Here is a 13,619-nt window from a genome sequence, read left to right as displayed (position 1 = left end):
GTTGTGGTTGTTGTCATGGTATCATGCCAGGAAAGTTCACTGTGTGGTAACACTTTCTTAGAATATTTTTCATTATCTCTAAGTTTCTCTTCTTCTTTTTGTTTCTTTATACATTGAGAATGATTTGATTATGTTTAAAATTCCAACCTGCTTGTTAACTTTTTAATTATTGATGTTTGACCTTTGACATTTTGCTAGTTTCTTGTATGAACTTATTTGTCTTTTCCCCCTCATACTGAGCCTCTCTGTCAGAGGCCAGTTTTGTCCACTTACTACATCTTTTCAGTGATTCATTTAAAATATGAATGAATCTGATAAAGCAAAATCATAATTAGCCTGTGTAAAAATCAAATTATCTGTGGGAGTAAAAACTTTATTTCAAAGGCAGTTGTAAGATTATGTTAATTTCGTATTTGAATGCCATTCTCCAAATAATATCATGACTTTTCCCTCTTGTGCCTTGTCCTTCATCATTTCTTATAGTAGCAGCCTGTTGGATGTGCCATGTCACCTCTATTTGCTTTTGGGGAAGATAGGAGTTTCAGACTCAAGACATTAGGGCTTGGAATGTATGCAGCAGAGGAAGCCCTGGCCACAATAGTGATTTTTAAAAAATATGTATGTATGTATGGATTTATTTGGTGAACCCAGGGCCTTTACAATGAGCTACACCTCCTCACTTTTTTAAACAATATTTTATTTTGAGGCAGGGTTTTACTAATTTGCTAAATTTCCCAGGTTGGGCTTGAATTTGTGGTCCATCTGCATCAACCTCCCACAGTGCTCAGATTACAGGTAAATGACACCACCCCCAGCATGAAAATTTGGAAAACTACCTTTCTTCTGGGACAGATGGCTAATTCTTATTTAAGACAATGGTCCTGAGTTGCTCTGTTTTTTTTGGTTTTTTGTTTTTCATATTTGTTTTTGCCAGAGCTTTTAAATACCTGAGAATATCTTGAAGGGAATGAGTGCAGTTTTTCAAATTAAAAAAACAAAAAAAACCCCTCACTATGTTCTTGCCATTTCTCTAGACATAAAATTGAATCCCTTACAGTGACCTTCCTATGTGTCCCTGTACTTGGGAGATGTAATGATTCTTCTGTATTCTTGATCTCCCTGTGAATGTGTGCCTCTTGTCTATGCAAACTGCTAGGAACAATACTTTTTCCAGTGGGTCAGACATTTGGTGGAATTGGACATTGTGTTAGTCTGAAACCAGGTGATGGTGCATGCCTGTAATCCCAGCACTCTGAAGGCTGAAGCAGGAGAATAGCTGAGAGTTAACCTGGTTAACTCTACATAGTGAATTCAAGACCTGAACTACATAGTGAGAGCCTGTCTCCAAAAACAAAAACAAACAAAAAAAAGAGAGTCTGGACTCTGGTCCTACGTTGAATTGACTGGCATCAGCAATACCTGTTTTATCACCCAGAACCTCCTAGGCTGGGCTGTGTGTTTGTACCTTTTGCCTTCTTTGATCCTAAATACCATCTCTAGGCTCTTCTTTTTCTCCTCCTGTACATACCTACCTTCCTGTCTACCTGTCATCTGTCGGCAACGCATCTCTCACCCCAGCTTGCTTAATTTAGCTTCAAATTAACTTGCCTAACCCCTGGAAGAAAGCAAAGTGGCTGCTTTTTTCCTTTTTGTTTTAATGACCACTGTGGGCTACTTGCTGAGTGAAGAAAATAGTTTGTGTTGAAAGAGTGACAACAGAAACCCCAGTCTACCTATAAGTAGTGCCTAAGGAATATCTGACAGTGAATTTGTCAGATTTGTTTTGATTGGCAGAGAGAGAGAAGGAATAGAAGCCCTCTGGGATGCATGAAAGAGGCCCTCTTTTTCTTGTGGGAGGAGGCTGTCACTGTGGCAGCAGGTGTTGGAACAGAAGGATAACTGAGAAACCGATCACAGTAGGTGTTTGGAATGAGAAGGAGGTGCTGTAATGTGGAAGAGACTTTGATTGTGGAGGTTTCTAATCCTGGTTCAACCATTTGATGGTGGCCTTAGACATGGAACTTTGCCTCTCTGGGATGTCTTCTCATCTGTAATATGTGGCTAGGCATCTTTCTTGCAGTCTTACTTTGAGAATAAGAAGAAATAAATAAATTGTGTACACCCAGCCTAGGATCTGTCATGTGGTAGATATCCAATAACTGTTATATGCTATTATTGATTACTTGAACTGGAAGTTTCTTTATATGAGCAATATTTTTGTGTACCTACCATTTGCTAAGTACTGGGTTAAAATTAGGAATTCAAAGAAACAGTGTGCACTTGGGAGCTCCACATTCCTTTGAGGAGACAGCAGGTCACCAGATGGCTCTGATGCATGGAGGTAGGAGCTGCCTACTTAAGAGGGAGGCATACCCAGAATGCTTTTGAGTGTAGCACCCACCACAGCATCTGGTCTCCAGTGAAGGCTGTGTAGATTGTAGAAACGTTAGCATTAAAGTGGGATTTGGTGTGGGAAGGAGGAGATAAGAAGGAGGCAGGCAAGAGGCCGAGCTTGAAAGTCTCATAGGTATATTGGGCTAGGTGATTAGAACATTTGTTCTCATCTCTTATATAAGGCCTGTGTACTCATGCATGACAATGAGAGAGAAGTCCTGAGGAAGAGAATCAACAGGCACCCCTAGGACATACAGGAATATTTCCCAGATTCATTAAGAATCCTTCCTTTTATATACTGCTTTACCATAGCCCTTACTGAGTATGTAGGCACCTTCTATCTAACTTGTCCCTCACTCCTTCTGGACCACCTCCTGCTCCAAGGCATTTAGCTCCTCCCAGCTATTCAGCTAACCTAGTTTATAGAACTGTTCTGGGGAAGGTGGTAGAGGGGGAGGCACAGAAAGCAACACCATGTGTCTCTGCAGCTGTCATTAGTCATATTCCTTAGCTTAGATTATAAGGCAGTGACAGCTCTGTAACTGCTGCCTGCCACCTTTCTCAGGCACTTGTATACATCCCAACATGGGCCTTGCTACGTGCAGTATAATGTGGTGGTTAGCTTTGGAACCAGACAGACCTACTTGTTAATTGTGAATATGAGCTGGGTATTTAACTTCTCTGAGCCTCAGTTTCTGTCTGTGAAAGGAGGATAATAATAACAGTATCTAGCCCATAAAATTGCTGTTAGTCTTGCCTGAGGCAAACCATAGAGAGCTGTTATTACTGTACCTGGCATGTTGGATTTTTAAAAATCTTTCTTTCCCTCCAGTGGTAGGGATTGACCCAGTGCCTCACTCATGGTGGACAATCACTTTAGTACTGAACTATACTCCCAGCCCTGTAGTTTTAATTGCTGAAGTTGTGGTTCTTCCTCATCATCCCAAAAGCTGTAGCTGTGTGTGTGTATTCATGTATTTCTTTCTTGGGCTGCTGGTGTAGGTCCTAATGGTGGCAAAACTTGACCTATATTTTCCTCCAACATTGTCTTCCTTGTCCTTCAGTTGTCTGGAGATGGAAAGAGGGTACTGTGATATTATTATGGAAGTCTTTGATTCTTAATGTTTCCAATCCAAGTTAAGCCATTTGATGGTAATGTTGTTTGTTTTCAGTTTTTGTGGCACTGGGGATTGAACCCAAGGCCATCACATTGAGCTACATCCCTACTCTTTTTTTTTATTTTGAGACATTTCTCACCAGGTCACACAGCTAAGTTACCCAGGTTGGGCTTGAACTTACTATCCCCTTGCCTCAGCCTCCCACAGTGCTGGGGTTATAGGCATGTACCATTGTGCCTATTGATGGTGACCTTAGACACGGACTTCACCTAAGATTTCTCCTCACCTGTCACATCCTCTCCGCAAGCTTATTTTGAAGATGAGAAAATTAAAGTAGATATACCCAGCTCAGGACATGACAAAGGTGCCTTCCTTCTTATAGCACTATGCCGTATCTGCCATGGCTCATGCATGCAAGACAAGTAATTTATCATTGAGCCGTGATGTCTCCAGCCCATGGCTAGCTTTACAGTTTACCCAAAGGGCTTCCCTTCCTGCAGTTTTCTTTTCTCAGTGTGTAGGTTCAGCGTTTCCTTTCCTTTCTGTCCTGTAGCAGTATCTTTTCATCTCAAAGTTTGTAGGAGAGCTTGAGGTTTGGGTAGTTTGCTAACTCCAGGGCTGATACTACCTTGGCTTGCTTTCCCTCTCCTTTAAGTCATCTTCCCCAGCTTCTGCCAGTTCCACCCATCTTTCCCTAGTCACCTATGCTCCAGATCAGTCATATTTCCCAGAGTACCCTTTGGGGGAGTCTCTGTGGTGATCTGTCTTCATTACATTGCCACCTTGCTATCTAGCACCCACTGTTACCCCTAAGCCTACTTACTTCAGGAACTTGACTGGTTTCTCCACTTCCCACTGCTTCCTGTCTGTACCTCCAGCCCCAGATCCTCAGTGCTCCAAGCCTGGCTCCTTCAGAGTGCAGTCTTCATCTTGTCATTTTGCCTTCCACTCTGGTCCCTGCCGCTGACCAAAGCTTGTAAGGACAAACTTTCAAGGCTTATCCCAGAACCCATCTGCTTTGTTAGAAGAATTTCAGCTTGGGTTGAAGTCCTAGGGTCTGGCCTATTCTTTTCTGAGTGACCTTGATCTTATTTCCTGATTTATAATGAGTTAAATTTCCCAATTTATAGAGTTTTTAAACATTTCATTCAAGGAACCTTTTAGAGATTCACATTTGCCCTAGCAACAGGGAAGGCTGGGTGAGAGGAGGTATCTGGAATAGTAACCTGCATTTAAAAATGTTTTTCAGCTAACTAATCTCTTTCCTTATCCTCTATTGAGAACTGCCATTGCAAATGAAATCACATAGGAAACTAAGAAATGGAGAGGAAAAGAACAGAAAAGAAAAAGTATTGGAGACAGTTTGTGAAACTCTTAGCTAGGCAATCTAGAACCCTTATTCCTTTCAGCCTGTTTGCACCCTTAAGTCTTTCCTCATAACTGTCATCTCCCCTTCTTCTCCATGATACAGACTGCCAGGTTCTTGGGGATGCAGTTGAATGTTTATTCTCTATACTGTGTGTATATATGGGGCTTGTTTTTCTAACAGAACCAAAGGCCTTGAGTGAATGTCGGGGCTGCAGTGCCAGCCACTCTATATGGTGTTGTGGAGCACAAGAAGGCTTCCAGAAGCGTTGAACAGTTTGTGGCCCTGACTCAGTGACTGACACATGGGACGCTATTCCAGGAGAGGACCTTGAAAGACAATGTTCAGTGAAATAAATCTGACACACAAGCTTGAGATTGCATCGTTTCTCTTATAATATGGGAAGCCCAAAGTAGAAATAATTTAAAGATCAGACTAAAACAGATAATAATAATAAAAACAACAATAACAAATAATTATGTCTTACTAGATAGTCTCATAGGTGTTTGGATTGCTTTAGGGCCTACCAAATGCCTGGTCAGGGTGACCCTTGCTAAATGAATGAGAAATAATTTCACTGCCTTCATTCAATGATAAACTGCCAAAACTGACTAAGGATTTGTAATGTACATGCTAGTGGGCAGCCACTGTTTTTATATAACAAAGGAAAAAAAAAATCTGAGGTCCGGAAAAAAAGCGGTGGGTCTAAATGTGAAAGGAAGGATTTAGAATGGCCAGACGACTAAGTAGTATTGCTTAATTGAAAGCATGGTGTGCTGGGCATGGTGGTGCATCCCTATAATCCCAAGCACTTAGGAGGCTGAGGCAGGAGGATTGATGCGAGTTCAAGGCCATCCTGGGCTACACAGTGAGTTCAAGACCAGCCTGAACTACATAGCAAAACCTTGTCTCACCCCCCTGCCCACACAAAAAAGAAAATGTGGTGTAAAGCATGGTGTTACTTCAGAATAGCAAAAGGATTTGAAATTGGTGGTTGTCAAAATAATCCTTTTGGGGATGACGAAAATGTTCTAGATCCAGCCAGGCGTGGTAGTTCGTGCCTGTAATATCAGCACTTGGAATGCTGAGGTGGGAGGATTGCTGTAAACTCAAGGCCAGACCTTATCTCAAAAAAAAAAAAAATCTGGAATTGACTGTGGCATTGGTTGTACAACTGTCAATAGTAGACACCATTTCATTAGTTGATATCATTAAACATTATGTTAAACTCTTTAAGTGGATGAGTTGTATGGTAGTGATGAAGTATATCTTAAAGCTTTAACAAAAACAGAAGTCTAAGGATCGAAAGTAAGGGCCAGGGATTTAGCTCAGTGGCACCACACCTGTTTTGGAAGCACAAGGTCCTGGATTTGACCCCCAATTCCAAAAAGAAAAAGTAAGGTTAGTGCCAGACTCTTGCTAATGAGTCTGGCATCACCATCTTTTAGCTACCTAAACCTTGGGCAAATTTATTTAATCTTGTGGAGCTTCTTTGGCCTTGTCTGAAAAGTAGGGATGAAAGCACCTTATAGGATTGTTGTCAAGATAAATGACATAGGTCGTATGAAAGTAGACATTGCAAGACCTACAAAAGTGATGTTTTTATGTGTTTAAGTTAGATGTATATCACTGTGGATAAGAGATGTCTACTGTGAAATGCTCTGGAGTCCCAACCACCCCTGGGAAATGAATACTTCTTAGAGCCATGAGTTTATTTGCACAGTGAATGAACTGTACTGTCTGCACAAGTGTGCGTGTGGTCTGTCACTCTGGGATCAGAGACTGTCAGTGAGCCTCTTACTACTACATGTCCACCTTCCAGCTTCACATCTCTTATCTTGGTTTAGTCGGCTCAGAACTGCCACAGTCAGTGTACGCTTAACAGAATAGAGCTGTGGTTAGCAGCAAAGCTGTTGTTACCTGGTCATATTTTCAATGTTGGAATGTTGGGAAAAGAGCCTGCTAAGTCCAGCTGACTCTGAGGCAGCCAACAGCCCAGGAAACGTCCTATTTTGATTTCTAGCTCCCTAAGAACTGGATAATGGAAGTATTCATTCATTCTCTGGTTTGTATCCTCAGCAAGAAAGCTTCAGGTTTAAAGGCTGGCCTTGTATGAACTCCTACACCATCGATGAAACTACATTGCAGAATGCCAGCTCAGCTCCTGGTGTGGAGCTTCCAGTGCCTGGTTGTTGGGCCTCGGCTTTGGGCCTGAGGTGAGGCAGCACATCATAGAGGAGCACGCAGTACTTACCTCATCACCAGAACACAAAAACAGAGGAAGGACAGGGGTCCCATGGTCCCCTGTGAGGGCTTATTCCAAGGAGCCTAAAGGCCTCTCACTGGGCCTCACCTCTTACAGTGTCCATTACCTCCCAGCAAAGCCACGCTGGGGTCAAGCCTTTGACACATGCACTTTGGGTGGACGTTCTAGATCCAAGCTATATAGCATTTAGGAGTTTTGAAGGGAGCTGTTTCTTTAATCTCTCAAGAACTATGCCTAGCATTAAAGAATATCACCTGGGTCAAGAATTAATTTTGTTTTTTGAGACAAAGTCTCAGCATATAGTTCAGGTTGGCTTCAAACTTAGAGCAACCCTCTTGCCTCAGCCTCAAGTGCTGGGTTTACAGGCATGCACCACCACATCTGGCTGTTGATGATTTATTTTGTATTGGGAGTTATATGCTAGATGTTGAGGCTAAAAAATTATAAAGGTGTAGCCTAAGTTCTCAGCTTGCATCACTGATTAGCAAGACACTCAGTGAGATTGTTGCACTACAGCATGAAAAGTGCTGTAATGGAAGCACATACAGAGTGTGATTCGGGCCTTCAGAGAAGGTCCTCTTCACGGTTCTGATGGAGGAAGTTTGGATCAGAGAAAGCTTTGTAGAGAGCCTGCACTATGTGGACAGTGGCTTGGATGAGGGTTGGATGGACAGTCCTGGGGACAGTAGATTGGGTCAGCTCAGTGGGTGCACTAGGGGACAGACAGAGGCAGTGAGGCCTGCAGTCAGAGACGGTGGCAGAGGATGGTGGCCTGAGGTAGGACAGCGGCAACAGGAGGGAGCAGATGTGGTTGGATTTGGAGCTGTTAAGATAGCAGCACAGGATGTGAAAGGTACAGAATTGTTAAGAATGTCTTCTAGGTTTCTGTTACAACTAGTTGGGCTAGCCAGAACCCATGGGAGCAGGCGTGGTGATGAGCTGACTTGGATGTGAATCTAGTGTGAGAGCTGTGATTTTGAGTGTTCAGTGATAGAGTGCTTCCCCAGCATGGCCAAGGCCCTGGGTTTGATCCCCAGCATCCCCTCCTCCCCTTCCCAGACTAAAAGAAGGAATGCGAATTTAAAGAGCTGAGTTACATTCCAGTGTAAATGGCCAGAAGCCAGGTGGCTGTTGAGGTGCTTGGGTTAGGAGCTTTGACTGCAAATCTTGTGTGAAGAGCAGGCAGAGAAGTAGAGCTGGAGAGCCTATCCAGGAGCTTGTGAGGAGGGCAGAGAACCCAGCTCAGAGAGGAGACTTGAGTAAGAGCAGTCCAGGGCCAGTGTTGGTTGTTCTGTCTGCAAGTGGTTTAGGTTATTTACAGGTCTCAATACAAATGACACTTCTGAGAGTGCCAGGCTTCTTAGATCCTTTTGAACATGATCAGGTGTTTCTGCTGGCCCTATTATACCCTGTACTTCCCCTAACATAGCACACATCCTTGTTAAGACTGGGGGTAGTGTTAGGCTCCCACGTGCTTTGGGGAGGTGGACAATGTTGTGTGGTAGAGGTGTCATCTCTAAACTGAGAATAACAGTAGTTAACAGAGTTGTAAGAACTCAGATATATGCAGAGAGAAGTTTTTGTAGGTTCCTAGTGCATACTGCACTGATTAGCAGTGTGGCACTTTTTTTCTGTCTGCATTTCATCAGGCCAAAAGTCAGTTTTATTTATCTTTTTCTGTCCAACATTTGGTATTTAGGATATTCAGGAGCTGTTTGTTAGAAGGAATAGGTGTATTGGAGACGGTTCATTTTATAACTGAGCAACTAGACGTACAGTTTAAGTGTTGGCTCAACCTTGGTGGAGCCCTGTGTTTTGGGCCCACTTCTCCTCCAAGACAGTTCTGAGAAGAGATCAGATTGACAGCTTTTTCGATGCTGGGCTCAGCTGTATGATGCGGGCTCCAGTAAGTATGTCTCCTCTGGGTCATAAACTAGCTGAAGAACAGGCCACAAGTCTCATACTCTCTTGTCTGGCTTAGACTTGGGTAGAAGGGACTGTTTCTGGCTCACCAGGGGCGGGGCAATTAGATTATGTCGGGTTAGTGACAGCTGCTGGTTTTGGGAATTGTTGGATACAAGTGGGAGCCAGAACAGATCTATGTAGATCTTTTTGATCTGTGGAGTAAAACTTTTGGAAATTGGAAGACTCATTTTGTATACCCTTATCCTTTTTAAAAATTAAGAGTAGCCCTAGCTTTGAGGTAAACATGGGAATAAGAAATTAACAATAACAACAACAAAAATGCCAAGCCCTGATCCTGCCACTCCAGCAGAACTGGTCTTCTTATGTGTCAAGGCTCTACTGTAATTGAATTTAGGATGCAGAAATACTGTAGTTTTAAAAGCCTGGACATACTACAAGCCCACGCCAGTAGTTTTACCGTTCTTTTTTTCTATAATAGCAAGTTTTGTCCAAACTCAAATGGGTTAGCAAGAGTTGCTGTAGAGTTGGGCGTGGTTGTGCATGCCTGTAATCCCAGCATTCAGGAGGCTGGAGCAGGAGGATCTCTGTGAGTTAGAGACCAGCCTGAGCTACATAGTGAGTTCCAGGTCATTCTCAACTACATAGTGAGACCCTGTCTCAAAAAACCAGAAATAAATAAATAAAAAATAAATAAATAAAAAGTGCTGTAGAGCTCACAGGCCATTTTTAACTGATAAAATGTTGAAAATTTACCTAACTTTCAAATGAGTTAGATTTTGAAAAGTCTCTCTGTGTAACCAGTAGAACCAGTTCTGTTTGATCATTAAGGATCTTAAGTATTAAAGGGTCATACCTTTTAATACCTTTTTTCCCCCTGCACATTGAACCCGAAGTTTAATGAGGTCAGTGAGGAATCTGTCACATTTCATAGATATAAAAATAAGATTGTTACCATTTGCTGATTGGTGATAAAATAGAAGGACATAAGGTGAAAGGGAGATACTGGGTCCTTCCTGGAAGCCAGCTGATGTTGTAAGAAGCTTCCGTCTCCCCAAAGAACAAGGAGAGAGTACAGAGGCAGCTGGTAAGTAGACTGCAAGATCCTGGGGTGGTACCAGCTGCTGCACTGGTGCAGTTCTTTCTGCACAGGCTTCACAGGTAAACCTTTCTGGATTAATACCACATAAAGGGAGTGCTCTTTGTCTCCTAGAGCTTAGAGCATTTGGTGATGTCATCTAGCTATTGTTTCTTCAATAGTTTCTTCCCATATGTTTCTCCAGTCTCTGCTGATTTTAAATCAGCAGTTTAGGCAATTAAGAATTATGTAAACATGCCAGGCACACACCTGTAATCCTGGTTGCTCAGGAGGCTGAGGGAGGATGATCTCAAGTTCAAGGCTAGGTAAATTTAAAAATACATACATACACAGAGCTGGGGTTGTAACTCATTAGTAGAGTGCTTGTCTACCATGTGCTAGGGCATTAGTTCAATCCCCAGCACAAGGAAAAGAAAAAAAGGTAAATGTGTGTTAAAAACTCTCATTATATAAAGTCTGTTTTTTTGGTACCAGGGATTGAACTCGGGTCCTTGTACTTGTGAGGCAGGCGGTGGAACCACTGAGCTAAATCCCCAGCCCTAGTCATTTTTAATTTAATTATTCAACAGAATCTTTAGAGTACTTACTCTGATTCTGGGGACCAAGACTTTCTCATAAACTTTTTACAGGTTGGTGAGGAAATATATTCCTAACTAATTAAACACATGAAATTGCAACTTTGCAAGTGTTAGAAGAGACACATGGGGCTTTAAGAATCTGGTAAAAAAGACTGCTTCCCTGAAGAAATGATCTTTGGCCTGAGATCTGATAGGTATAAAAATTCTTAGGAGGAAATAAGGGAAAGCATTCCAAACTGGGTGTTGTAGAAAGGACTCAGGGCGGGATGGTGCTAGACAGGTATGGGAGGTAAAAGGAGGAGGCCTGTTGGCTAACACAGTCAAGGAAGAGCTGGATGGGAGACCAGATTAGACAAGTAGGTACAGACCAAATCCTGTAGGCACTTGTAGGCTGTGGCGAGGCATTGTGTTCATCCCACAACTAAGCCAAAGCTGACTGTGGTCTGAAAGGATGCAGAGAACAAAACAGAAAGAGACCAGTTGGAAATCTGTCACAGTGGTGTAGTTTAGAGGTGATAGTAGCTTGGAACAGAGTGTTGTGGATGTGAGAGGAGCGTGGAATGTAGATATATAGAGTCTGCCTCCAAATGTATACACACCTCAGGAGAAGAAAAACTTGCATAAATATTTTAATACTAAATTTATTGAGACATCATGAGATTCATATAAGTTCCCTTTGGTTTCGACAACTACAAGAGGTTCTCACAGTGGTGGCCCTTAACTGCCAGACATTTATTAGTATGGTGAACTGCTGCTTGGGTAACCTTGGTCATTGAGATTGCTGCACATGTATTTTCACTTTCTTCTCTAAAGGCTGACACTGGAGTGGATTTTCTGTTATATACAGCATCCTCTAGGATCCACCATACAAGGGTAGCACCAGCTGTTGAAAAAAAAAATCATACTATTTTTCTTTTCCTGAAGTGTGTATACATTTTTGGGGGCAGACTGTATTTAGTAGGTAGTATTGATAGAGTTCGGTGATATTGAAGGTAAAGTAGAAGAGGGGACTCAGGATGTCTTCTAGGCTCTATGCTCCTGAAGGGAAGCACAGAATTGCCCAGGCAGGACATGGCAGTGTTGTTCATGATGAGGCCTTAACTAAAATGCCGCGAAGTAAAAGATTCCAGGATTGATTGGGTGACAATCAAGAGACTGAAGCCTTAGAGAGCACAGTAGTAAGTCATAAGAGGTACTTCTTTCAGGTGTTGTAAACAGAGCCCCAGTGTTCTCTTCATGCAGCTCACCAGGCATTACTTATGAGTGAGTGGTAGGGGGAATGGGTGTTTCTGTTTTTCCTTTAACCTCCATTGGCTCTTCCAGTGTTCTTTGAAGCTTTCTCTGGGGGACATACTGGGTTGTTTGCTTCAGCCTGATTTCAGGTGGGTCTTGTCTTTCCTCTCTATTTTCATTCCTCCTTTTGGTACTGATGTACCTACCAGTCTACAGTGATCATCTAGAAAGTATTAAACATCTTACAAGACAGTTCATTACCCATATGGACTTAATTATACAGCAGGTTGTATGTGATCACATTGAAGAAATCATGGCCTTCTATTTAAAGGAAGCTTGTAAGCAGGGTCAGTCAGAAAATAAAATTGCTGAAGTAAATGCAAAATAAATTCCCCTAGAATGCAAAGGCGAAAGAAATTAAAATAGATAAAAGAGATGTAAATAGCTTGTCTAGGGGATATAATCTACATGTAATAGGGATACAGGGATACCTGAAAAGGAACAAAGCAAATAATGCTGAAACAGTAGTTAAGGAACTAGTTGAAGAAAACTTTTCAGAGTTGAAAAACAAAGTAGGCCTGCAAATGTAGGAGTCTTATAGGGTACCTTTAAAACTTAATGAGAAGAAAACACCTAAGAAAAAGAGAGAGACGAGACTGAGACATAGACATATCGTGACTTTTTAAATTTCAAGAATAAAGAAAAATTTTGCAAGTACCTAGATCAGTGATGGCAAACCTAGAGCTCTCAGAGATAACAAATAACTGGCTGCATCTCATACGCCATAGGTTTGCCAGCACTGATAGGCAAAGCAAGTTATCTGTAAAGAGGCAAAAGTCAGACTGACTTCAGATTTTTATCTTGCAATTCTAAATGCCAGAAGAAAATGAAACAACATCTGTGGAGATCCCCCCCATGGAGTTTTAAGGGAAATTAATTTTGAATAATTTGTGTATGAAGGCAGATACCAAGGGGTTAAGAAAGTATATTGAGGGCTGGGGATTTAGCTCAGTGGTTATGTCACCTGCCTTCCAGACAGAGGGATCCAAGCTTGATCCCCAGTACCCAAAACAAAAAACAACAACAAAAAAGGAAAGTATATTGAGGACTGGGAATTTAGCTCAGTGGTGCTGCCACCTGACTCACAAGCGCCAGAACTTTATCAAAAAAATTCGCGGAATGATTTATTGTAGCCAACAGAAAAATTAAAAAGAATAGGGAGATAATTGTATGGAAGATTTGATCGTTAAACTAGTTAAGGAACATGAAGTCTAAAAGTGTTACGTAGCCACTGTGTTCTCTTTCATGTAGTCTGCTCCCACTCTGAAGCATGTACTCCCCGCCCTTTTTTTTGAGACAGGGTCTCCCTGTGTAGTCCAGGCTGGCCTTGAATTCGTGACAGGTCCCCTTGGACTTAGTCTTTCAAATGTTTGGAGTACAGGTGTGCGACGCCTTTTTGGTTTGTATTACTTCTTTTGGTCGGGGAGGAATTTGAGACAGAGCCTCACTATGTAGTTCAGGCTGGCCTTGAATTCACTGTGTAGGCTGGCCTTGAACTTGCTGCAATCTTCCTGCCTCAGCCTCCCAAGCTCTGGGATAATAGGGGTGTGCCCCCACACCTGGCTTTGTTTGATTTTTTTTT

The 13,619-nt window shown here is 42.2% G+C and overlaps 1 protein-coding gene across 2 annotated transcripts in view; it reads left to right on the top strand.

The window, feature by feature from the left end:
* Positions 1 to 485: 485 nt before the first annotated feature.
* The window catches only part of Mtmr12 (myotubularin related protein 12), a 69,537-nt gene continuing 56,403 nt past the window's right edge, over positions 486 to 13,619 (top strand). The window contains exon 1 of one of the 2 annotated variants that reach the window (XM_010605410.3): positions 486 to 618. In XM_010605410.3, coding sequence (XP_010603712.1) covers positions 505 to 618 — 114 coding nt within the window. In that variant the 5' untranslated portion in view covers positions 486 to 504. The remainder of the gene's footprint in view (positions 619 to 13,619) is intronic. The other variant, XM_010605412.3, reaches the window with a different exon arrangement.

The sequence above is a fragment of the Fukomys damarensis genome, unplaced genomic scaffold (genome assembly GCF_012274545.1).
Source record: "Fukomys damarensis isolate Sample0158 unplaced genomic scaffold, DMR_v1.0_HiC HiC_scaffold_1, whole genome shotgun sequence".
Taxonomy (NCBI): Eukaryota; Metazoa; Chordata; class Mammalia; order Rodentia; family Bathyergidae; genus Fukomys; species Fukomys damarensis.
The sequence above is the reverse complement of the archived record's forward strand: the minus strand, read 5'-3'. Positions and strand labels throughout refer to the sequence as shown.